The sequence below is a fragment of the Salmo salar genome, chromosome 02 (assembly GCF_965601325.2).
Source record: "Salmo salar chromosome 02, fSalSal1, whole genome shotgun sequence".
Taxonomy (NCBI): domain Eukaryota; kingdom Metazoa; phylum Chordata; class Actinopteri; order Salmoniformes; family Salmonidae; genus Salmo; species Salmo salar.
This window is the reverse complement of record NC_138292.1, coordinates 22,880,787-22,906,339: the sequence shown is the minus strand read 5'-3', so window position 1 is coordinate 22,906,339 and position 25,553 is coordinate 22,880,787. Positions and strand designations below refer to the sequence as shown.

General features: G+C 42.3%; 2 protein-coding genes across 3 annotated transcripts; one reads left to right on the top strand and one right to left on the bottom strand.

Moving 5' to 3' along the window:
* Positions 1–338: 338 nt before the first annotated feature.
* Positions 339–13,843, bottom strand: LOC106575188 (tumor necrosis factor receptor superfamily member 6). 2 transcript variants are annotated; one of them, XM_082960946.1, is made up of 10 exons: positions 13,825–13,843; positions 12,074–12,187; positions 11,633–11,756; positions 8,626–8,751; positions 8,305–8,454; positions 8,046–8,127; positions 7,490–7,548; positions 7,133–7,314; positions 6,702–6,825; positions 339–3,870 (listed from the first exon to the last, which is right to left on the bottom strand). In XM_082960946.1, the coding sequence occupies exons 2-10, from the start codon at positions 12,137–12,139 to the stop codon at positions 3,581–3,583; spliced, it is 1,203 nt and encodes a 400-aa protein (XP_082817072.1). In that variant the 5' UTR covers positions 12,140–12,187; positions 13,825–13,843; the 3' UTR covers positions 339–3,580. The 2 variants fall into 2 exon arrangements, with proteins under 2 accessions (XP_082817072.1, XP_014006995.2); XM_014151520.3 differs by lacking the exon at positions 13,825–13,843 and adding an exon at positions 12,847–13,062.
* A 7,042-nt stretch (positions 13,844–20,885) lies between these two features.
* On the top strand, positions 20,886–25,520 carry LOC106575203 (uncharacterized). The gene is made up of 6 exons (XM_082960945.1): positions 20,886–22,064; positions 22,990–23,134; positions 23,208–23,339; positions 24,250–24,501; positions 24,690–24,806; positions 24,892–25,520. Exons 2-6 carry the CDS (start codon positions 22,990–22,992, stop codon positions 25,002–25,004), a joined length of 759 nt encoding a protein of 252 aa, XP_082817071.1. The 5' UTR covers positions 20,886–22,064; the 3' UTR covers positions 25,005–25,520.
* Positions 25,521–25,553: the final 33 nt, after the last annotated feature.

The window sequence follows — 25,553 nt, the reverse complement described above, 5'->3', positions numbered from 1 at the left end:
TGAATAGAACAGTAGCTAACACAGTCATACACTGAATAGAACACTAGCTAACACAGTCATACACTGAATAGAACAGTAGCTAACACAGTCATACACTGAATAGAACAGTAGCTAACAGTCATACACTGAATAGAACAGTAGCTAACACAGTCATACACTGAATAGAACAGTAGCTAACAGTCATACACTGAATAGAACAGTAGCTAACACAGTCATACACTGAATAGAACAGTAGCTAACAGTCATACACTGAATAGAACAGTAGCTAACACTTACAGTCATACACTGAATAGAACAGTAGCTAACACTTACAGTCATTATAACAACTGCATACCAGGTCATTTTACAAGAGATTCTTTATTTAAAAATATAGACAACTGATCAACTTTGTTCATACCTTAATCAAACAAAGCAATGCCTGCATATACTGTATGTGATTTGAGAATAAAAATAGATTGTCTTTAGTAAAATCACCTGTAACAATTCAATGTTAAAAAGTGCTGTCTAATATCATACAATCCAATACATGGCATTTCACTGTACTTGTGCACCTGACATTAAAAACTAGAAACTTGAGTGCCATCTATCTACAGTGGCAAGAAAAAAATATGTGAACCCTTTGGAATAATCTGGATTTCTGCATAAATTGGTCGTACAATTAGATCTGATCTTCATCTAAGTCACAACAACAGACAAACACAGTCTGCTTAAACTAATAACACACAAATTATTGTATTTTTCTTGTCTGTATTGAATACATCATTTAAACATTCACAGTGTAGGTTGGAAAAGTATGTGAACCCTTAGGCTAATGACTTCCCCAAAAGCTCATTCGAGTCAGGAGTTAGCTAACCTGGAGTCCAATCAATGAGACGAGATTAGAGATGTGGTTAGAGCTGCCCTGCCCTATAAAAAAACACTCACAAAAATTGAGTTTGCTATTCACAAGAAGCATTGCCTGATGTGAACCATGCCTCAAACAAAAGAGATCTCAGAAGACCCAAGATTAAGAATTGTTGACTTGCATAAAGCTGGAAAGGGTTACAAAAGTATCTCTAAAAGCCTTGATGTTCATCAGTCCGCGGTAAGACAAAATTGTCTATAAATGGAGAAAGTTCAGCACTGTTTCTACTCTCCCTAAGAGTGGCCGTCCTGCAAAGATGACTGCAAAAGCACAGCACAGAATGCTCAATGAGGTTAAGAAGAATCCTAGAGTGTCAGCTAAAGACTTACAGAAATCTCTGGAACATGCTTACATCTCTGTTGATGAGTCTACGATACGTAAAACACTAAACAAGAATGGTGTTCATGGGAGGACATCACAGAAAAAGCCACTGCAGTCCATAAAAAAACATTGCTGCAAGTCTGACGTTAGCAAAAGAGCATCTGGATGTTCCACAGCGCTACTGGCAAAATATTCTGTGGATAGATTAAACTAAAGTTGAGTTGTTTGGAAGGATCACACAACATTATGTGTGGAGAAATAAGGCACAGGACACCAACATCAAAACCTCATCCCCAGTGTAAAGTATGGTGGAGGGAGCATCATGGTGTGGAGCTGCTATGCAGCCTCAGGGCCTGGAGAGTTTGCTATCATTGACGGAACAATTAATTCCCAAGTTTATCAAGACATTTTGCAGGAGAATGTAAGGCTATCTGCCAATTGAAGCTCAACAAAAGTTAGGTGATGCAACAGGACAACAACTCAAAACAAAGAAGTAAATCAACAACAGAATGGCTTCCACGGAAGAAAATACACCTTCTGGAGTGGCCCAGTCAGAGTCCTGACCTCAACCCGACTGAGATGCTGTGGCATGACCTCAAGAGAGTGGTTCACACCAGACATCCCAAGAATATTGCTGAACTGAAACAGTTTTATAAATAGGAATGGTCCAAAATTCCTCCTGACCGTTGTGCAGATCTGATCCGCAACTACAGAAAACGTTTGGTTGAGGTTATTGCTGCCAAAGTAGGGTCAACCAGTTATTAAATCCAAGGGTTCAGATACTTTTCCCACCCTGCACTGTGAATTTTTACAGTGTGTTCAATAAAGACATGAAAACGTGTAATTGTTAGTGTGTTATTAGTTTAAGCAGACTGTGTTTGTCTATTGTTGAACTTAGATGAAGATCAGATCAAATTTTACGACCAATTTATGCAGAAGTCCAGGTAATTCCAAAGGGTTCACATACTTTTTTTGCCACTCTATCCATCCCTAGTTTCCATGTTAAGTCTCCCAGAGAACAGTCAGCCCTGCAGAGTGACAGGTGTGTCCTCTGACTAAGTGATCCTGAATAATGGGAGCATGATGATGGGGCTTTAAGGAATGTCAATAACTCAGGGATAACACCTGCAGAAGACCCGTCTGTGCCCTAACAGTACTGACACAACTATTACTGTACAGATATAAGAATCAATCACTTGTGGTAACCAGACCATGGCACAGAGACAACCTGGATGGGTGTGATTGAATGGTATAGTGAATATGGTACAGTGAGAAGAAATATGACAGATTGATACATACCTAGCCTATTTTGTAAAACAAGAATATGTACATCAAGACAGTAGTAAAAGACAGCAAAACTACAGTAGTTTGATCTTCACGCCCAAGCAGCAACTTATCAAAGAACCATTCAAATATACAACATCCTCCTATGCAGTATTAATAACCATATACAAACCAATACAAAGACTTCAAATATGACATATAATGCTAATATCTTTTTGATATGTTTGTGGTTGATTAATGCAAGATAGAGACAGAAGGAATCTGTATAGCTTTTAGCTTCCCTATCTAAATATTAGCTTGAGTACTACTGCAACACTAGTAAATAATACATTTCACATTTAGATTTTAGCCATCCTTATCCAGAGTGATTAACAGGAGAAATTATGGTTAAGTGTCTTGTTCAAGGGCACAGACAGATTTTTATCACGTTATCAGCTCAGGGGTTCGAAACAGCAACCTTTCAGTTACTGGCTACCTGTCGCCACCTAATACTCAGTAATATACACCTGTAATACTATAGATGGGTGTTAAATCTGTATTACCCTAAACACAACATTTAACTAAATTCTTAGTGTGGTTCTCATACCTGTGTGTGACACATTACAAGTTTGCCTGTTTTACAAACAGCACTGTCTAAAACTGCTTTGTAACATGCAATTCCTCACTCATTGGTTTGAATGTGCAACAAAAAAAAACATGAGAATAAGTATAAGTTACAGCTGGCAATCAATAATCAGGCTCACTGCCAAATACATTAGGAAATATTGTGAAAGCATGGCAACACTTCCATCTTAGTCTATCAGATCTGGACCAGGTGGAACAACTACCATATTGCTTACACTGTACCAATCCTATTCTCTCAGGTCTACACAAGTGAAGTCGTGGACAAGGGGATGTGTCTGACTTTCTCTCTCTCCCCATTAGCACCTCCCCTATCTCTCTCTCCCTCCCCTAATTATCCTATACATATGATGAATAGTCTTGGTCCCTCTCGGTTTCTCTTTTGATTCGACATAGAGAAGAGAAACCTGGGTCCCCTACTTGGTCTATACAGTCTGCATCTCTCTCCCTCTACTGATCTCCATACTTGGTCTCCAGCTCCTCTGCAGTCCCTCCCAGGTCCATGTCTCTCAGCTTATCCAGCAGGTGGTACAGTAGAGGGCGTGCTAGCACCCCTCCCCCTCCCTGCGCATTTCCCTTAGCCCAGACCCTCAGCATCTGGTACTGGGCTTCCTTAGTGTCACGGAGGTGGTCATTCTCAGCCCTCTCTATCACTATGTCACTCACACCCAGCGAACGCACCAGCTCCTTCACACGACGCAGAGGGACTTGGTCCAACACCGAGTAGATCAACTCAGAGACTGGAGGGAGAGAGGAACAGAGAGAGGTGATAGGAGGGGAGAGAGATCAAAATAGAGTTCAATATACACTACATGGCCAAAAGTACGTGGACACCATAGACAAACATTGCCAGTAGAATGGCCCATACTGAAGAGCTCAGTGACTTTCAACGTGGCACCGCCATAGGATGCCACCTTTCCAACATGTCAGTTCGTAACATTTCTGCCCTGCTAGAGCTGCCTCGGTCAACTGTAAGTGCTGTTATTGTGAAGTGGAAATGTCTTGGGAGCAATAATGGCTCAGCCACACAAGCTCACAGAATGGGACCACTGAGTGCTGAAGCGCACAAAAATAGCCTGTCCTGCTTCATGAAATAGGTTTCCATGGCCGAGCAGCCGCATACAAGCCTAAGATTACCATGCGCAATGCCAAGCATCGGCTGGAGTGGTGCACGCACATACCGCCCCAACAGATCCACAGATGATGCAATCTCTACTGCACTCAAAACTGCCCTTTCCCACCTGGACAAAAGGAACACCTATGTGAGAATGCTATTCATTGATTACAGCCCCGCATTCAATACGATAGTGCCCTCAAAGCTCATGACTAAGTTAAGGTTCCTGGGACTAAACACCTCCCTCTGCAACTGGATCCTGGACTTCCTGACGGGCCGCCCCCAGGTGGTAAGGGTAGATAACAACATATCTGCCACGCTGATCCTCAACACGGGGGCCCCTCAGGGGTGCGTGCTCAGTCCCCTCCTGTACTCCCTGTTCACTCATGACTGCATGGCCAGGCACGACTCCAACACCATCATCAAGTTTGCCGATGGCACAACAGTGGCAGGCCTGATCACCGACAACGATGAAACAGCCTATAGGGAGAAGGTCATAGACCTGGACGTGCGGTGCCAGGACAACAACCGCTCCCTCAACATTATCAATACAAAGGAGATGATTGTTGACAATAAGAAAAGGAGGACCAAGCACGCCCCCATTCTCATCGATGGGGCTGTAGTGGATCAGGTTGAGAGCTTCAAGTTCCTTGGTGTCCACATTACAAACAAACTATCATGGTCCAAACACACCAAGACAGTCGTGAAGAGGGCACGACAATGCCTATTCCCCCTCAGGAGACTGAAAAGATTCGGCATGGGTCCTCAGATCCTCAAAAGGTTCTACAGCTGCACCATCGAGAGCATCCTTTTAGCCTGAGTTTCTGTACAGCACTTTGTGACATCAGCTGATGTAAGAAGGGCTTTATAAATAAATGTAATTGATTGATCCTGACGGGTTGCATCACTGCCTGGTATGGCAACTGCTCGGCCTCAGACCGCAGGGCACTACAGAGGGTAGTGCATACGGCCCAGTACATCACTGGGGCCAAGCTTCCTGCCATCCAGGACATCTATACCAGACGGTGTCAGAGAAAGGCCCTAAAAATGGTCAAAGACTCCAGCCACTCTAGTCATAGACCGTTCTCTCTGCTACCGCACAGCAAGCGGTACCGGAGTGCCAAGTCTAGGTCCAAAAGGCTTCTTAACAGCTTCTACCCCCAAGCCATAAGACTCCTGAACAGCTAATCAAAGGGCTACCCAGACCCCTCTTTTACGCTGCAGCTACTCTCTGTTTATTATCTATGCATAGTCACTTTAACTCTACCTACTTGTACATATTGCTATTGTTATTTTACTGCTGCAGTTTAATTATTTGTTACTTTTACTTTTTATTAACACTAATTTTTTGTAACTTCTTAAAGCATTGTTGGTTAAAGGCTTGAACGTAAGCATTTCACTGTAAGGTCTACACCTGTTGTATTCGGCGCATATGACAAATAACATTTGATTTGATTTATAAAGCTCACCGCCATTGGACTCTGGAGCAGTGGTAACGCGTTCTCTGGAGTCATGAATCACGCTTTACTATCTGGCAGTCCAACGGACGAATCTGGGTTTGGTGGATGCCAGGAAAACGCTACCTGCCCGAATGCATAGTGCCAACTACAAAGTTTGGTGGAGGAGGAATAATGGTTTGGGACTGTTTTTCATGGTTCTGGCTAGGCACCTTAGTTCCAGTGAAGGGAAATCTTAACTCTACAGCATACAATTAATTACATTGTAGACGATTCTGTGCTTCCAACTTTGTGGCAACAGTTTGGGAGGGCCCTTTCCTGTTTCAGCATGACAATGCCCCCTTGCACAAAGCGAGGTCCTTACAGAAATGGTTTGTCAAGATCGGTGTAGAAGAACTTGACAGGTCTGCACAGAGCCCTGACCTCAACCCCATCGAAAACCTTTGGGAGGAATTGGAATGCCGACTGTGAGCCAGGCCTAATCACCCAACATCAGTGCCTGACCTCACTAATGCTCTTGTGGCTGAACAGAAGCAAGTTCCGCAAGCAATGTTTCAACATCTGGAAAAGCCTTTCCAGAAGAGTGGAGGCTGTTATAGCAGCAAAGGGGGGACCAACTCCATATTAATGCCCATGATTTTGGAATGAGATGTTTGACAACCAGGTGTCCACATACTTTTGGCCATGTAGTGTATCTAAAAAAAGCTTTCCCATTCCAACACACACAAAGCTTGTTTTTCCGGAATTTTCAGAACATTTTGGGGAGTAAAAATGTATTTCCATTCAAGAAAACTTAACCCTAACCTTAACCTAAACCCAACCCTAAACCCAAACCTAACTCCTAGCCCTAACCTTTAAAATCCTCACCTTTTCAGAATTGTTCTTGTTGTCCTACCTTGTCAGAACATTCTGATGATTTGTCTGGACATTCTAGTCCGGATAAGATAGGGAAACGTGCACCCACACACGTTCGCATGCACGCACATGCACACACACTTACTCTTGATCTCCTTGGGGAAACAGGCCGGTAGCTTCCGGAGGGGCTCCTGTTCACTCTCACACACTGGGCTATATGAAGGGATACTCTGGTTGAGAACGTTCTCTGGGTCCTCTTGGATCAGCCTCTACAATCACAGAAAATGGAAAACATCATAATTCTACTATACAGAACTGCATCCACTACCAGTACATCCTAAACCCGGGGAGCACAGTACAATCAATAAAGGAAATCCTATTGGTTTCCTCCCATCACTATGGTGCAAACAATCTATAAATGCTCTTAAGTGTTCCAAACAGTAGTTGAAATGGTATCTATTTTTTCTCCAATAAAACCCTTTAAAGGTTTTTATCAGATTGGTTTTGTCCAGTCAGGTCAGAGGTGAAATATGAGATGTCAGGGGTCAAAGGTGAGAGGTCAGAGATGTGTCTCACCCGAGTAGACTTCTCGGAGCCCTGAGAGGTGATCTCAGCAGAGAGAAAGGAGTTTGACCCCGTCGGTTTCCGTCGGACCACTAGTACGCCCATGATCCCCATCACCACCAGCAGCACCACACAAACACAGCCGAACGCAGCCAACAGGTAGGGAGACCAAACACCCCATCCAGTGTCTTCAGCTGGAAAGAGGGGCAGACATGCAGAGTGAGAGGATGAATACAGCCACTACAGAAATAGTCTAGTTCCAATATATTTAAGCATAACAACAAAAAAGTTTCAAAGTATCTTGTGACCCACCAAATAAACAAACTATGTTTCTAGCCAGAACCCAGCCACAAAGTATCAGAAACTCACGTTTGGGAGTGGGATCTGTGCCTGAAGCACACTCCTGCTGACAGTCAGCTGATCTACAACTGGAGAGAAGATACACAGAGGAAATTGTATGTTATTGAAGGGGAAGTGGCCCGTTTGTGAAGAGGAAATTATTAGTATTGAGTCATGTGAAGAACAGCTCTACAGAAGAACCATTCAGGCCCTCCTGTTGCAGCATAACCACCTCTGGAAAGACAGAACACTGAAAGAGACCATTACCAGCCCTTTATCAGTGGTCAGCACTGCCTAAGGTCTTGATGAGCAGTAGATTAGGGTGAATCAGATGTGTTAGTGCTGGGCTGGAACTAAAGCCTGGACATGATGACCTTCTCCAATCTTACATAGCAACAGACTGTAGGTCTCCAGGACCAGGGTTGGTGTGACCACAAAACAGCTGACATGTCAAAATGTTGTTGCACAACATTGCATACAGTTTCTATTAAACTTCCCATTTCGAAGCAGAATGTTCATAAAGCAGACAAACCCAAGAGTTTTAACAGACAAAATAGTGTCAGCTTGTTCACAAGCCAGTACTTACTTTTGGCATGGAAGACAGTTCCTGTTGTTTTTCTGGTTTCGGAAGTCCATACATTCACACACTGTATCTCTCTCTGGAGTACCTGTCAACAACAGTATGTACACTCAGTACAAGCACACAAACAAATAGTACTAGTAGAACAAAACAAAGGGTTGTGCTTATTATGTAATAACCGTTATACTGTGTAATCCATAAGTAAATACCAGGTTGGTTGGAAAGACGGGAAACATTATGAACCACACTAGCAAGACAAACTCACATGGTTGTGTTTCTCTCTCTCCAGGTCCACATGTCTTGCAACGGAGACACTCCCGTGTTACCGAGTCTATTCTCTTTTTGTAGAAGCCTTCAATGCAGCGACACACTGTGTTCCTACTCTTCTTGCATGGCGACACCTCTTCCTCATTGTCTATTGGTGTATGGAACAACACAGCCAAGAAGAACAGAACAGAGAGAAAGAGAGTGCGGAGGGGGGCAGAGACAGAAGACATTTGTTATCATGACATTGTTTTTAAATGTATTTTGTACATAATTGCATGTTATTGTAAATTGTAGGTTTTTGTAAATAATTGTATAGTACCATCACAGCGTGTACAGCGGAGGCAGTTCTTGGCGTAGTTACTCCTCTCTAGGTATGTCTTGCCCTCTTTACAGGGTTCACATTGGCTCTCACCCTCTTTAGTGCAGTCCTTCTTCAACTTAAACCCTGGGGAACACAAGGCATACATACTCTAAGGGGGAGGGCAGTGGGGGGGAGTGGGGGGGGACAACACAATCCAGCATATTTATTTACTGTAAAACCTGGTAATACAGAGCTAAAACTAGGTTAGAGAGTGACAAATATAGTAAACAGTATGTAAGGCCTGTAGTATGACAGATGACTGAACGGCTGACAGAATACACAATAAGAGTATAATCTTGAAATAAGGTTTTTGTTTAATGCTGGAATCCTTAATTGGTGAAACTCCATTTGGGATATTACAACAACAAAGAAGTTACTACAAACAACATAGGTTTTCCCCCTCTGACATCAATACACAGGCACACCTCTCCCCGCTGCACCGAGCGAGCCAATTGAAGCACACGTAGCCTTCTCTTTTGCCTTGTGCAACATTTGGTGATCCAGAAACAAGAGACCACTTGTGTGGCTGTTTTGTACGGAAATCTGGGAATCATGCTTTTTGTAAATACCGGTAGGTAACGGTCCTCTCCAAGTTTAGCTGGAATTTAGCCACGGAAATATTTGGAAAATGTGATTGGTTGACGATATGACATTGGCCTATGTCTCTTGCGCTGTGCAGGATATCAGATCTCAACAACATTGGAGAAGTGTTAGAAGCGTCCATCAGCAGTTGAAACAATAAGAAAGCATAAACAAGTTGAGGGATGGGGCCGGAGAAACGTAGCCACTCTCAAATTCATAGACAGAGCTATGCAAGGACTGACCATCCAGGATATCAAAATGATAGTTTTAACCATGTTTTGAGACTATACAATGTTTGTTTAGATTTACTTTGATTACAAACATTGGACTAAAACAAGCTTATATGTTGGGTTCTGATGGGGTACGACAGTTGAACTAAGCTCATGGGGCATTTCTAGTTATATTCTTCAAGAATCACTGGGTACATATCATTTATTAAGTCCAAAAATGGATGCAGCTACTGTAGATTTCCCCTTTATCATCACCAGCACCACATCCTTAAGATAAACTCAGTAAAAAAAGAAACATCCCTTTTTCATGACCCTGTCTTTCAAAGATAATTTGTAAAAATCCAAATAACTTCACAGATCTTCACTGTAAAGGGTTTAAAGGCTGTTTCCCATGCTCAATGTTCAATGAACCATAAACAATTAATGAACATGCACCTGTGGAACGGTCGTTAAGACACTAACAGCTTACAGACCGTAGGCAATTAAGGTCACAGTTATGAAAACTTAGGACACTAAAGAGACCTTTCTACTGACTCTGAAAAACACCAAAAGAAAGATGCCCAGGGTCCCTGCTCATCTGCGTGAATGTGACCTAGGCATGCTGCAAGGAGGCATGAGGACTGCAGATGTGGCCAGCGCAATAAATTGCAATGTCCGTACTGTGAGACGCCTAAGATAGCGCTACAGGGAGACAGGACGGACATCTGATCGTCCTCACAGTGGCAGACCACGTGTAACAACACCTGCACAGGATCGGTACATCCGAACATCACACCTGCGGGACAGTTACAGGATGGCAACAACAACTGCCCGAGATACACCAGGAACGCACAATCCCTCCATCAGTGCTCAGACTGTCCGCAATAGGCTGAGAGAGGCTGGACTGAGGGCTTGTAGGCCTGTTGTAAGGCAGGTCCTCACCAGACATCACCGGCAACAACGTCACCTATGGGCATAAACCCACTGTCGCTGGACCAGACAAGACTGGCAAAAAGTGCTCTTCACTGACGAGTCGCGGTTTTGTCTCACCAGGGGTGATGGTCGGAGTCGCGTTTATCGTCGAAGGAATGAGCGTTACACCGAGCCCTGTACTCTGGAGTGGGATCGATTTGGAGGTGGAGGGTCCGTCATGGTCTGGGGCGGTGTGTCACAGCATCATCAGACTGAGCTTGTTGTCATTGCAGGCAATCTCAATACTGTGCGTTACAGGGAAGACATCCTCCTCCCTCATATGGTACCCTTCCTGCAGGCTCATCCTGACATGACCCTCCAGCATGACAATGCCACCAGCCATACTGCTCGTTCTGTGCGTGATTTCCTGCAAGACAGGAATGTCAGTGTTCTACCATGGCCAGCGAAGAGCCCGGATCTCAATCCCATTGAGCACGTCTGGGACCTGTTGGATCGGAGGGTGAGGGCTAGGGCCATTCCCCCCAGAAGTGTCCAGGAACTTGCAGGTGCCTTGGTGGAAGAGTGGGGTAACATCTCACAGCAATAACTGGCAAATCTGGTGCAGTCCATGAGGAGGAGATGCACTGGAGTACTTAATGCAGCTGGTGGCCACACCAGATACTGACTGTTACTTTTGACCCCCCCCCCCCCTTTGTTCAGGGACATATTACTAAATTTCTGTTACAATTTCTGTCACATGTCTGTGGAACTTGTTCAGTTTATGTCTCAGTTGTTGAATCTTATGTTCATACAAATTTTACACATGTTAAGTTTGCTGAAAATAAACACAGTTGACAGTGCGAGGACGTTTCTTTTTTGGCTGAGTTTAGTATGTTGCCATAAGGGCAACATGACTGCAAGGGACAGGTTAGAATGTCAATTCTCATCAAATTAATATGAAGTCAATGAAATACGGGACAAATAAACCTTTTTTCTAAATTAGTAGTGTTTTAATTTGTTGATAAAATAAGGGACATGATTATTTGGTTGTGGGACGTGGGGAAAAAATGAGGGACTATCCGGCACATATAGTTACCCTAGTTCTGGGGCGAACAGTGGCACTGTTTCCCATAATGCGGATTTGATCTTTAACTCAATGCATAGTGTATGGAAAAGTATAAGTTACACCCACATTACACTCTGGAATGGAAAGGCCCAGTTGTATAAGTGCAGTGTAATATAGTACAGTACAGAAGGCCTACCTTCATGGCACTTTCGACAGCATGTCCCGTTAGCATTGCGGTAATGACTTCCCTCAAGGCATTGCAACTCCTGGGTCCTATCAAGAGGTGGTGGTGGTGAAAGGGAGAGGTCTACTGACCAGCACTGCAACATTACATTACATTGTTGTTATAGAACAGATCCAATCAAATACCAGTCATATGTAATTACTGAAAATATTTTATAACTTATTGATAGGCTACTGTATAGGCCTATTCCTGAAATTATTGACTAATTTATTTACTGATTTAATAATTTATTAACACTGAATTGAATGGTGTGAATAATTGACAAATTTGATAGTTGATGGATTGGTGGGGGTTGATTGATGTATTGCTGAGAAATAATTACGACTAGATGGGGCATTATGTTATTGGTAGAGGACTCGGCATTATGCATCTGTTCATGTTAAAGTTTCTTACCAATAGGAGCAGAGTGCAAACGTTCAGAATGCATTTTTCCTTCCATTTCCCTCTCAAGACATCCATTCTTTCACACCACTCTTTTCACTAACACCATCTTTAAAAGAACAACACCTGCAGAAAGGAGATGGGGTAACACTTGTGACAAAACTCTCTTCATAATGCTTTCACACATTAGGCCTACTTGACTTACTTTTTTTCTAGTGCAAAGAAGATGTTGTCAATATGAATCAGTATTAAGTGCAAAAATAACTTTTTTACTACCATGTCAAGGCTATATAGATATGAACTTTCTCGGAAAATAACTTACCTAGCCTAGGCATTTTTTTAGAATTTAACCTTTCATTATCTAGGCAAGGCATTAAGAATAAATTCTTATTTATAATGACGGCCTACACCGTCGTTGGGCCAATTGTCCGCCGCACTATGGGACTCCCAACCACGGCCGGTTGTGATACAGCCTGGTTTCGAACCAGGATGTCTGACGTCTCTAGCACGGAGATACAGTGCCTTAGACCGCTGCGCCAGTCGGGAGCCCATTTATGTCGAGGTAAATTATTTTCCGGTTTTCCGGTACGTACGTTATAGCTAGGCATTTTAATTTATACAAAGTTCATATCTAGTTCAAGAATAAACTCCGCTAAAGCTACAATAAAAACCGAGAAAACGTATTGTTTCGATTTCACTGTAGCCTACGCCTACTGTTTTAGCCGCAGATGTCCGATATCAATCTCTTTTCCCAAAACTACAGGCGGAGAGTTACCGTCACTTACCTTGATCAAACCCGCTCCTACATGACAAATAGTGATACAGTCGAGTCTCCAAAATTAAAATCAATTTTTTTTGTAAAAGTAAAAAAAAAATACATTTAAATCTCCCAAGAGACGCCAGGGTGTTGAGTCGCGAGTTCTAGAGAGGGGGCGGAGTCAAACGGGAAAATGGACACGTCATGCCTCGTAAGTCATTGCTTCACCGCACCCAGGCTTCAAGGAAGTCTGAATTGCAGGTTATGATACAGGTTACACCATAGGTAGTAGGATAAAGACTTGTGTTACTCGATTGAGCAATAGCAGACTGTGCGCCTAGACGTTTCCCAAGTGTATACAAAAACAACAATTGAAACAGGTATGGGGGGTATGTTGGGCGATTTATTTTTTTTACATTCAACATCACTACGTCAAGGGAAATATAGTATATCCGAAGATATCTATGTATATTTCAGGAAGTTGTGTATCCCTGGAAATAATCAGAATGCCTGTAAACATAACCCTTTTGAAAACAGCTTGTCTCTTGGCTCAATTTACCTCGGGTATGGAGTAAATTGAGTATGGGGACAAGCATTGGGAAACATTTCTAACTACATTTTAAAGCATTTACATTTACATGTAACCTCATATCCCAGCGATAATACCTTGCATTACACCGAGGAAGAAAACTCAACCGAGGAAGGGATTAAACTTGACTAACCACTCAAATGCGAGGCGTCGTCAAAATACTATTCATATTATGCATAAAACGGACTAAATGTAATCATCATTTGTATGGGGTGTGTTGATTACCCGTTGGCTCAACTGTCCCCTCGCCAAATCAGAATCACCGTTATTCGCCAAGTACAGTTACACATACTCCGAATTTGACTTGTGATATGGTGCTGCTAGTGATGGACAACATTTAGAGACAGAATACAGACAGCAGAGTTTCAACAAAGTTTACATACATTATATATACACAATAATAATGGTACAATTTACCCCAAAGAAACTAGTGGAGGCTGCTGAGGGGAGGACGGCTCATAATAATGCCTGGAACGGCGCGAATGGAATAAAAAAAGGAAACCATGTGTTTGATGTAGTTGATACCATTCCACTGATTCCAGTCCAGCTGTTACCACCATCCCGTCCTCCCCAATAGAGGTGCGAACTATATACTTTAAAACTAGCCTATAACTGGCATCATGAAACATATATCACAATAAATGTATTTGACTTTATGAAAATCTGTTTTTTGGACCTAACTTGCTTACCGCTTTCTACCTGTAGCTCAGTTGGTAGAGCATGGTGTTTGCAACGCCAGGGTTGTGGGTTCGATTCCCACGGGGGCCAGTACAATTTTTTTATTTTTTATTAAAAAATTAAATAAAAATAATAATAATAAAAAAAAAAAAGAAAAGTATGAAATGTATGCATTCACTATTGTAAGTCGCTCTGGATAAGAGCATCTGCTAAATGACTAAAAATGTAAATGTAAATGTGTTTTTTTCCTTCACAGACTCTATGAAATGATAACCTCTTCCTAAATATTTGGTCACATGATTCATTTTGTGTATGGTTTCCTAGAAACAACTAACCCTTTGGCTCAATTTACCCCACTCTCCCATATAGATATCTAGATTATAAATCTGCCTTATCTTTCTGTTACCCGTGTTTATTTGATTGCTCAGCAGTGCAGTGAGAAGTACTTCCTTTCTTCAAAACCTACTTCCTTTCTTCAGAACCCACTTCCTGCTCAAAGCTTCACAGCTCTCACCAGACTTATCTATTTCTTTATCTCTCTCTCACTCACTCACTCACTCACTCACTCAAGGGTGATTATACTAATTAATACACATTTTGATCCAATTGTGCAAACAGATCTGCAAGGAAAATTGATTATTTTAAATAGGCTATTGAACCAAAAACAGATATGGCTAATTATTCTATATGGGCCAAATAATGATGATCCACACTTTTTCGAAAATACAAGCATTGAAAGAATCTATTATTATGGTGGGAGATTATAATACGGTTTTAAGTACCAGAATGGATTGTAAAGGAAATCACTCTACAAACTACGTGGACATTGGAAATTGAATCAAAGCCTATTAGATGACAACTTGTTCTTAACTAAGACAAAATAATTCATAATTAACTTTTTTTTGTATAACATAGGTACAGCAGATTCCCTCATTGTATGGGACACTTTCAAATGTACTTTTAGAGGCCATTCAATACAATACTCACCATTAAAACAAAATCAGTTTAGGTCAAAAGAGATAGAGGAAGTACCAGCGCAGGTAGATGCTAATGGAAACTGTACTATAGAGGCACAAAATAGGTTAGAGGAAAAACAAAAAGAAATGGAGGTACTTATTCAAGAAGGATCAAGTGTAATGTATTACAAAAATAAAGCGAATTGGATGCAAAATGGTGAAAAATGCACAAAATATTTCTTGAATCTTCAACATAGAAATTCTACCAAAATTGATTTACATAAACTCGTTACAAATGATGGAGTAATCCATGATTCACCAAATTATATTTTGAAAGAGAAAGAAAAATATTTAAATTATATGTTTTCTAATAAGTCTCCTCCATTTCCACTGAATGATGTTAACGGTAAGGATTTCTTTCCTAATAATAATGTAAAATGAACAAATTTACAGAAAGACCTGTGTGAAGGCCAACTTACAGAAGAGGAACTTTTTCAGGCAATAAAATATTTTCAGTCTGGAAAAACACCAGGGCTTGACGGTATACCAGTAGAGGTATATCAGACCTTTTTTGATGTACTCAAACATCCATTATTAGCATGTTTTAATTACTCCATTATTAGCATACATTTGTAGACTTTCAGGTACTCAACAAGAAGGTCTGATTTCATCACTACTAAAACAGAACCGGTGGTAAGTATAAAGATCCAGCCCATTTAAAAAACTGGAGGCCTCTAACACTTCAGTGTTAAAATGCGAAAATCCTGGCGAAATGCATAGCACATAGAATAAAAAAGGTTTTACCAGATATTGTTCATCCTGAGAAGACAGGTTTTTTACATGGACGATATATTGGAGATAATATACGACAATTACTTGAAACAATTGAACATTATGAAACATCAAAGATACCAGGCCTGGTCTTCATAGCAGATTTTGAAAAGGCGTTTGATAAAATACGACTACAATTTATATATAAATGCCTGGATTACTTTCATTTAGGTGAATCTCTTATACAATGGGTTACAGTTATGTACAGCAACCCCAGATGTAAAATAGTAAAATGGCATGATAGTGAAGTAGACATACTTGGTATTCACATCTACAAATATATAAATGAACTTACCACAATTAATTTCAATAGAAAGTTAACAAAAATAGATAAGATTCTGCAACCATAGAGAGGTAAATACTTTTAATACTTTTTTCGATGAATCTTTTTGGTCCTATCACAGTTTACTTACTTACTAATGGCACTGCCTACTCCAGATGACTCGTTTTTTAAATCATATGAGCAAAACGTATTTCATTGTATTTGGAATGCTAAATCAGACTAAATTAAACGTGCATATTTATATAATGAATTTGAGTTTGAGGGGCTAAATTTATTAAATATTAAATCTTTAAACCTCTCACTAAAAGCTTCACTCATACATAAGTTATACTTAAACCCAAAATGGTTCTCCAGTAGATTATTAAGAAAGGCTCATACTTTGTTCAAAACTTGCTTTTTTACCTTTATACAGATTACAACTTCTCATTTCCGACTGATTGAAAATGAAATTTTGTTTAAAGTATTGTCCTTTCTTAAACAAGCCATACAAAGCTGGTTACAATTTCAGTTTTATCCTCCAGAAAAGATAGAACAAATATTACAACAAATGTTACGGTTAAACTCAAATATACTGATTAATAAAAAAACATTCTTTATGGAAATGTTTAAAATTGATATTATATTTATTAATGGGATTATGAATAGAAACGGAGGAGTTGTCACATATGTAGCTATCGAAAATATATGGGAATGTCTGCTCAATCCAAACTTACAATCAACTGATTGCAGCACTACCACGAAAATGGAGGCGGCAAGTGGAAAAGGGAGAAGGTAGGGAACTTGTTTGCCTGCCATATATTAAACATACAAATTGGCTGAAAGGATCTGGCATAAATAGAAAAATATACCAGTTTCATCTGAGGACAAAAATTTGACAGCTGCAGGTTGCAAAATAAATGGGAGGAGCTTTTCGATGTACCAATTCCATGTCACATGGTTTATGAACTGGTACAAAAAACTACACTTCATTCAACACTTAAGAGTTTTTCAGTTTAAATTATTATATCAAATTCATGCCACCAACATAATACTATATATATGGGGCATACAACAATCTCAGCTTTGTAGATTTTGCTGCGAAGAGACAGAATCAATAGGTCATTTATTCTGGTATTGCCCCTATGTAACTTGTTTCTGGTCACAGGTTCAGGAATGGTTAAAAAAAAAATCACAAGATGCAATTAAAATGAACCTTACAAATAGCAGTGTTGGGCGATCTGAAAAGCCATAGTCAGTCAATAAATACTATAATAATACTCGTAGGAAATGTTTATCTTTAGCTCACAATCTGTGGATAATATACGATTAGAAAGGTAAACATTTTTTGTAAAACATCATAGCATAATTGGGAAATATATGGCACATGGAAACCAAACGAGGGTGGTCTATGGTGATAGGTGGGATGGGCAGAGAGTGGCTGAGGGTTGGGTTTAAAGAGTGTATGTTTGGTTATGTATTATTGTTACAGTGAGGGAAAAAAGTATTTGATCCCCTGCTGATTTTGTATGTTTGCCCACTGACAAAGAAATGATCCGTCTATAATTTTAATGGTAGGTTTATTTGAACAGTGAGAGACAGAAGAACAACAAAAAAATCCAGAAAAAAGCAGGTAAAAAAATGTATATATTGATTTGCATTTTAATGAGGGAAATAAGTATTTGACCCCCTCTCAATCAGAAAGATTTCTGGCTCCCAGGTGTCTTTAATACAGGTAACGAGCTGAGATTAGGAGCACACTCTTAAAGAGAGTGCTCCTAATCTCAATTTGTTACCTGTATAAAAGACACCTGTCCACAGAAGCAATCAATCAATCAGATTCCAAACTCTCCACCATGGCCAAGACCAAAGAGCTCTCCAAGGATGTCAGGGACAAGATTGTAGATCTACACAAGGCTGGAATGGGCTACAAGACCATCGCCAAGCAGCTTGGTGAGAAGGTGACAACAGTTGGTGTGATTATTCGCAAATGGAAGAAACACAAAAGAACTGTCAATCTCCCTCGGCCTGGGGCTCCATGCAAGATCTCATCTCGTGGAGTTGCAATGATCATGAGAACGGTGAGGAATCAGCCCAGAACTACACGGGAGGATCTTGTCAATGGTCTCAAGGCAGCTGGGACCATAGTCACCAAGAAAACAATTGGTAACACCTTACGCCGTGAAGGACTGAAATCCTGCAGCGCCCGCAAGGTCCCCCTGCTCAAGAAAGCACATATACATGCCCGTCTGAAGTTTGCCAGTGAACATCTGAATGATTCAGAGGACAACTGGGTGAAAGTGTTGTGGTCAGATGAGACCAAAATGGAGCTCTTTGGCATCAACTCAACTCGCCGTGTTTGGAGGAGGAGGAATGCTGCCTATGACCCCAAGAACACTATCCCCACCGTCAAACATGGAGGTGGAAACATTATGATTTGGGGGTGTTTTTCTGCTAAGGGGACAGGACAACTTCACCGCATCAAAAGGACGATTGACGGGGCCATGTACCGTCAAATCTTGGGTGAGAACCTCCTTCACTCAGCCAGGGCATTGAAAATGGGTCGTGGATGGGTATTCCAGCATGACAATGACCCAAAATACATGGCCAAGGCAACAAAGGAGTAGCTCAAGAAGAAGCACATTAAGTTCCTGGAGTGGCCTAGCCAGTCTCCAGACCTTAATCCCATAGAAAATCTGTGGAGGGAGCTGAATGTTCGAGTTGCCAAACGTCAGCCTCGAAACCTTCATGACTTGGAGAAGATCTGCAAAGAGGAGTGGGACAAAATCCCTCCTGAGATGTGTGCAAACCTGGTGGCCAACTACAAGAAACGTCTGACCTCTGTGATTGCCAACAAGGGTTTTGCCACCAAGTACTAAGTCATGTTTTGCAGAGGGGGTCAAATACTTATTTCCCTCATTAAAATGCAAATCAATTTATGACATTTTTGACATGCGTTTTTTTGTTGTTATTCTGTCTCTCACTGTTCAAATAAACCTACCGTTAAAATTATTGACTGATCATTTCTTTGCTAGTGGGCAAACGTACAAAATCAGCAGGGGATCAAATACTTTTTTCCCTCACTGTATGTGACTGCTTTATATACTGCTCAAAAAAATAAAGGGAACACTTAAACAACACATCCTAGATCTGAATGAAAAAAATAATCTTATTAAATACTTTTTTCTTTACATAGTTGAATGTGCTGACAACAAAATCACAAAAAAATAATCAATGGAAATCCAATTTATCAACCCATGGAGGTCTGGATTTGGAGTCACACTCAAAATTAAAGTGGAAAACCACACTACAGGCTGATCCAACTTTGATGTAATGTCCTTAAAGCAAGTCAAAATGAGGCTCAGTAGTGTGTGTGGCCTCCTCGTGCCTGTATGACCTCCCTACAACGCCTGGGCATGCTCCTGATGAGGTGGCGGATGGTCTCCTGAGGGATCTCCACCCAGACCTGGACTAAAGCATCCGCCAACTCCTGGACAGTCTGTGGTGCAACGTGGCGTTGGTGGATGGAGCGAAACATGATGTCCCAGATGTGCTCAATTGGATTCAGGTCTGGGGAACGGGCGGGCCAGTCCATAGCATCAATGCCTTCCTCTTGCAGGAACTGCTGACACACTCCAGCCACATGAGGTCTAGCATTGTCTTGCATTAGGAGGAACCCAGGGCCAACCGCACCAGCATATGGTCTCACAAGGGGTCTGAGGATCTCATCTCGGTACCTAATGGCAGTCAGGCTACCTCTGGCGAGCACATGGAGGGCTGTGCGGCCCCCCAAAGAAATGCCACCCCACACCATGACTGACCCACCGCCAAACCGGTCATGCTGGAGGATGTTGCAGGCAGCAGAACGTTCTCCACGGCGTCTCCAGACTCTGTCACGTCTGTCACGTGCTCAGTGTGAACCTGCTTTCATCTGTGAAGAGCACAGGGCGCCAGTGGCAAATTTGCCAATCTTGGTGTTCTCTGGCAAATGCCAAACGTCCTGCACGGTGTTGGGCTGTAAGCACAACCCCCACCTGTGGACGTCTTGCACTCATACCACCCTCATGGAGTCTGTTTCTGACCGTTTGAGCAGACACATGCACATTTGTGGCCTGCTGGAGGTCCTTTTGCAGGGCTCTGGCAGTGCTTCTCCTGTTCCTCCTTGCACAAAGGCGGAGGTAGCGGTCCTGCTGCTGGGTTGTTGCCCTCCTACGGCCTCCTCCACGTCTCCTGATGTACTGGCCTGTCTCCTGGTAGCGCCTCCATGCTCTGGACACTACGCTGACAGACACAGCAAACCTTCTTGCCACAGCTCGCATTGATGTGCCATCCTGGATGAGCTGCACTACCTGAGCCACTTGTGTGGGTTGTAGACTCCGTCTCATGCTACCACTAGAGTGAAAGCACCGCCAGCATTCAAAAGTGACCAAAACATCAGCCAGGAAGCATAGGAACTGAGAAGTGGTCTGTGGTCCCCACCTGCAGAACCACTCCTTTATTGGGGGTGTCTTGCTAATTGCCTATAATTTCCACCTGTTGTCTATTCCATTTGCACTACAGCATGTGAAATTTATTGTCATTCAGTGTTGCTTCCTAAGTGGACAGTTTGATTTCACAGAAGTCTGATTGACTTGGAGTTACATTGTGTTGTTTAAGTGTTCCCTTTCTTTTTTTGAGCAGTGTAGATAAGTACCATGTATGTAAAATGTATATGTAGCAAAAAAGCTGTAAAAAAAAACTAGGATATTTGACCTTCGAAGAGGGGTAGTGGAGGGGTAAAAAAGAAAAAAAAGAAACTAAATGTACCCTTCAGCCAATGGTAAACATATAATAAGAAAATGCTGGAGGAACATTAATGAGAATCAGTCATTTGTTTTTTTTGGTTGGCAACTGCTTATTGTTTCTGCAGACTCTGAGGCTCAGCTCAGTCATTTCTGTTTGTTACAGTAATCTGTGTACGCTGTATGAATAGTGAATGCTCAGAGGCCTGAGGCGAAGGTGGAGGGAGATGTGTAGAGGGTCGTCCCTGCCGCTGCTCCCTGGGCTGTAACAGTTCACCCAGGGTCATGTGATGTGGCTTGGCTTCTGTGAAAATCCAGGTTGAGCTGAGAAGGAGTAGACCACAAAGTCAATGAAACCACGTGACCACTGACTGAGAGAGACGGCTGCATATGGTTGAAACACACACACACACACACACACACACACACACACACACACACACACACACACACACACACACACACACACACACACACACACACACACACACACACACACACACACACACACACACACACACACACCACACAGGCACAGACACATTCACCCGACGCACGCACGCACACACACACTAAACATGATAGGCAAAATATGACATTCAGTTAACCCACAAGAGTCAATGTAGCTCAAAAACCTGTTGTGTACATGTCCGTAAAGAATGTCAATGTCATTTCTCTCGGTCTGATCTGAGTATGTTTGACTGGACGGTGAATTTCAATAAGAACGGCTGCTGCTTACAGTGAAGAAAATGACTGGTCCTAAGATGAGTGTAATGTAGTCATATTCACTCAGAAATTACCTTATCATCAAAGCAACTGAGCGAGAGAGAGAGAGACAGACGGACATAAGAGAGTCTTAAAGATTGTTTTGGAACCTAATATCACCGTTATTGATGAAAAAAGAGACAAACGGCAGTGGAAAGAAAGGGGGTGGAAGAGGGGCAAGTTTAGGGTTTTAAGCGGCACAGTGGTTCAGAGTGAACTAGGGGGGTCGTCATAGAGAGAGAGAGATAGGAGTCTTTTGAAATGGCAGTTTCCCTTATGACTCATCTTTTGAATAATACTCTGACACACTGTGATCCCCAGTTCAGTCACACAGTCAGAGGGTCCAGAGTCACATCAATCTCATTCTCTCATCCTCTCTGAGACACGGTAAGTCAGACTCTACACTTCCCTACTGAAACAAGTTTTGTTCAGGTCTGTCGTTAGAGTCCTGGGCGTGCTTGATGTATCTATAATGGTATACAGTTGGATGTGTTTGTGTCATCGGGTTTTGTTACCGCTTCGTTTTTCACTGTCAGCATGTTGGCGTTTTGTCTGGAGTCAGTATCATGTGTTCTACTTTAGGTGGTCTACTGTTTCTCATGTCCTTGAAACTGTCTCTTACAGCTACTGTTGGGGCCTACGATAATGTCCTGCCATTGCAATGCTTTATCTCTTGATAATATATTGTTGGATGATATCTTTATGAATGCAGTATACACTGAGTATACAAAACATTAGGAACACCTGCTCTTTCCACGACAGACTGACCAGGTGAAGCTATGATCCCTTATTGATGTCACCTGTTAAATCCACTTCAACCAGTGTAGATGAAGAGGAGACATGTTACAGAACGATTTTTAAGCCTTGAGACATTGTGTATGTTGCCTTTCAGAGGGTGAATGGGCCAGACAAAAGATTGAAGTGCCTTTTAAAAATGGGGTACGGTAGTAGGTGCCAGGTGCACCGGTTTGAGTGTGTCAAGAACTACAACGCTGCTGGGTTTTTCACACTCAACAGTTTCCCGTGTGTATATTGAATTGTCCACCACCCAAAGCACATCCAGCAAACTTGACAACTGTGGAAAGCATTGGAGTCAACATGAGCCAGCATCCCTGTGGAACGCTTTCGACACCTTGTAGAGTCCATGCCCCGACAAACTGAGGCTGTTCTGAGGGCAAAAGTGGGTGCAACTCAATATTAGGGAAGTGTTCCTAATGTTTTGTACACTCGGTGTATGTCGATGTTCTGAAGTTCTTGTAAAATATCTGTTAAATATTGACTGTCTTCCTGTTTTTCTCTTAATTTCTCTTAGATGCATCTCTTCTGGTGGATCACCCACATCTTTCTATCCCTACCTTCTCTCCTCTCTCTTGTCCAATCCCTCACGTGCGACCAGGAGAAGCAGTATGCTTGGCCACAATCAGTGAGCCAATGGTGCTGCGACATGTGTCCACCAGGTAAGCCATTTGAAAAATACTTTTATCAGGTGTGTGTGTGTGCATGTGTAATTTAATGTGTTGCCCTTTACAGGTCAGCATATGGTGGGACGCTGCACCGGTCAGAACAGCCCTACCCAGTGTGCTAACTGCACCAGCGGCTACTACTCAGACAGCTACAACTTCGACAGAAGCTGCACATCCTGCGATGGCTGCAGCATGAGTGGTGAGTGTGTGTGTGTGTGTCTACACATTTCCAGCAACCTATGATTGGCACTGATGCTTGTCTTGTCTGTCTGTCTGTCTGTCTGTCTAAAACTGTTACTCACCTGTTTTTCTAAGTCATAGTTATGAAGGACTTTACAGATGAAAACACATAGCCTGCTAGGGATTTTCCCCTTCACTGTACCATGGTGGGACAGTCAGAGAGAGAGGGGGGCACTGAGAAACACTGACTCACCCACCCAGGAGTAGAGGAGGGTTTGGAGGCCTGGAGGGCTGAATGGATGGCATGTCTACCAAGTAATGTCAGTGGTGATGGGGGGGACAGTGGGAGCGGTTAGTGGTAGACAGATATCATCTCACCGGTGGAAATAACCTTTTTACTTTAGAGATAAACATTGGAAAGTGCAGCTGACAGAACATTTTCATGACATATTGTCATCGAGTGTAGTGGGGGACAAAAATAGAGATGAACTATTTTTTAAACTGAGGGTAAAGACAGAGGTGAGAGGTTTGAGAGTAGCCACAGACTCGGTGAACACATTTTAACTGTCATTCACTCTAGTCAAATGGCTGGTGTGTGTGTGTGTGTGTGTGTGTGTGTGTGTGTGTGTGTGTGTGTGTGTGTGTGTGTGTGTGTGTGTGTGTGTGTGTGTGTGTGTGTGGGGGGAGGGGGGGGGGGGGGGGAGAGAGAGAGAAGGGTGGGGTCAGACGGTAATATACATTTCAGTTCGTTGTGAGTCAAAAGCTGATTCAACAATGTCCTATGAGTCATTTTGAAGATGAGTTATTTCATCATATTCAAGCATGATTTCAGATTGTGTTTGACTACGTGACAAAAATACTATGTCAAAGTCAGTATACATGAAGGCACACAGAGAAATAGACAATCAATGACTTGTGTTCCGTTACAGAGCTGCAGTATGTATCCCGCTGTTCCACCAAGCAGAATGATGTGTGCAGCTGTAAACCAGGCTACCGCTGCAGAGGCAGTGGCCCCTGTCTGGACTGTGAGGAGATCCCCAGCCCGAACACACCCAAACTCATACCGACACCTCCCATCATGCCAGCTACAGCGTCAAACCACTCGGTGTCTGGTATGCATAATCATAGATCTAAGCCTGTCACCAAACCTGGTACTGGGCACAGCACAAAACCAAACCAAGGTAAACTACAATACAATGGATACAAATGATGAAAATGGCCTGAAAGTGTTCAAAGTGACATGTAAAAATGCCATGAGAGCTACATAGTTCTCTCTCTCTCTCTCACACAAAACAATGCCGGTGTTCATGTGTACGGCCCTGACCACTCTCTCCACTCCTTCCTCTCTCTCTCATACACACACAAACAGATGATAGCAAGTGGCTCCCGGTGTGTGTGTCTGCAGTGTGTGTGTGTCTACTGCTCACCTGCCTTGTTGCCATCTCAAAGCTCAAACCTGTTCTGCGATGGATTGGTTCAACAAACAGTAAGTTGATCTGTCCTGTAGTTCTTTTGAACACAATACATACGCACGCACATTTGACCTAACCCTCATCTTATTGGTCCATCAGGCTTCTGGTCTCCCAAAAAGACTACTCCAGCGAATCAGAGCACAGCGGACGAGGAAGTGCCCATGCCGGTCCAGGAAGTGTGTGGAAAGCCAGAGCTGCTACTGGACGTATGATGGAGGAAGTGGGTGTCGAAGGAGAGGATGAGAACTCACAAGCGAGCTGGGAGACCCGGGAGACAAACAGACTACCTCACATTCCCATTGAAGTTAAACTAACCTGAAGGCTAGTCAGGCTGCTGTATTGTTTTAATGCAGTGGCTTCTGTTCTAGGACTTTCAGAAAGGACAAGAAAATAGGACAAAAAGACACTTTGAAGTATGAAGACACAGGCTAAAGATGAGAGAGGGAGTGGGAGTCTGTGACTGAGAAAGAGCGGAGAGTGAGAGTGAGAAACGAAGAGTGAACAAGAGAGACAGAGAGAGACAGACACGCACACATGCACACACACACACACAATCATTTGTGTGCTGAGTACATGTACTGTACATGTTTATGTTGAAGATGTTTTACACCTTCATTACAATTATGCTTTTTGCTGTATCTATGCTTTATGCCAGTGTTTACTCTTACATAGTAGTGGCTGTTTAAAACATACAGTGCTGTATTTTAAATAAAGAACATAATCACAAATGTTACAGGCCTACTGTAATGTCATACAATCGC

Bases quoted from the DNA above. Each gene is read 5' to 3' on its own strand.
- LOC106575203 (XM_082960945.1), top strand. From the start codon at position 22,990: ATGCATCTCTTCTGGTGGATCACCCACATCTTTCTATCCCTACCTTCT. The intron at 23,135-23,207 runs GTAAGCCATTTG...TGCCCTTTACAG, and splicing joins CTGCGACATGTGTCCACCAG to GTCAGCATATGGTGGGACGC. The intron at 24,502-24,689 runs GTAAACTACAAT...ACACACAAACAG, and splicing joins CAGCACAAAACCAAACCAAG to ATGATAGCAAGTGGCTCCCG.
- LOC106575188 (XM_082960946.1), bottom strand. From the start codon at position 12,139: ATGGATGTCTTGAGAGGGAAATGGAAGGAAAAATGCATTCTGAACGTT. The intron at 11,757-12,073 runs GTAAGAAACTTT...GTAATGTTGCAG, and splicing joins TTTGCACTCTGCTCCTATTG to TGCTGGTCAGTAGACCTCTC. The intron at 8,128-8,304 runs GTGAGTTTGTCT...TGTTGTTGACAG, and splicing joins AGAGAGAGAAACACAACCAT to GTACTCCAGAGAGAGATACA.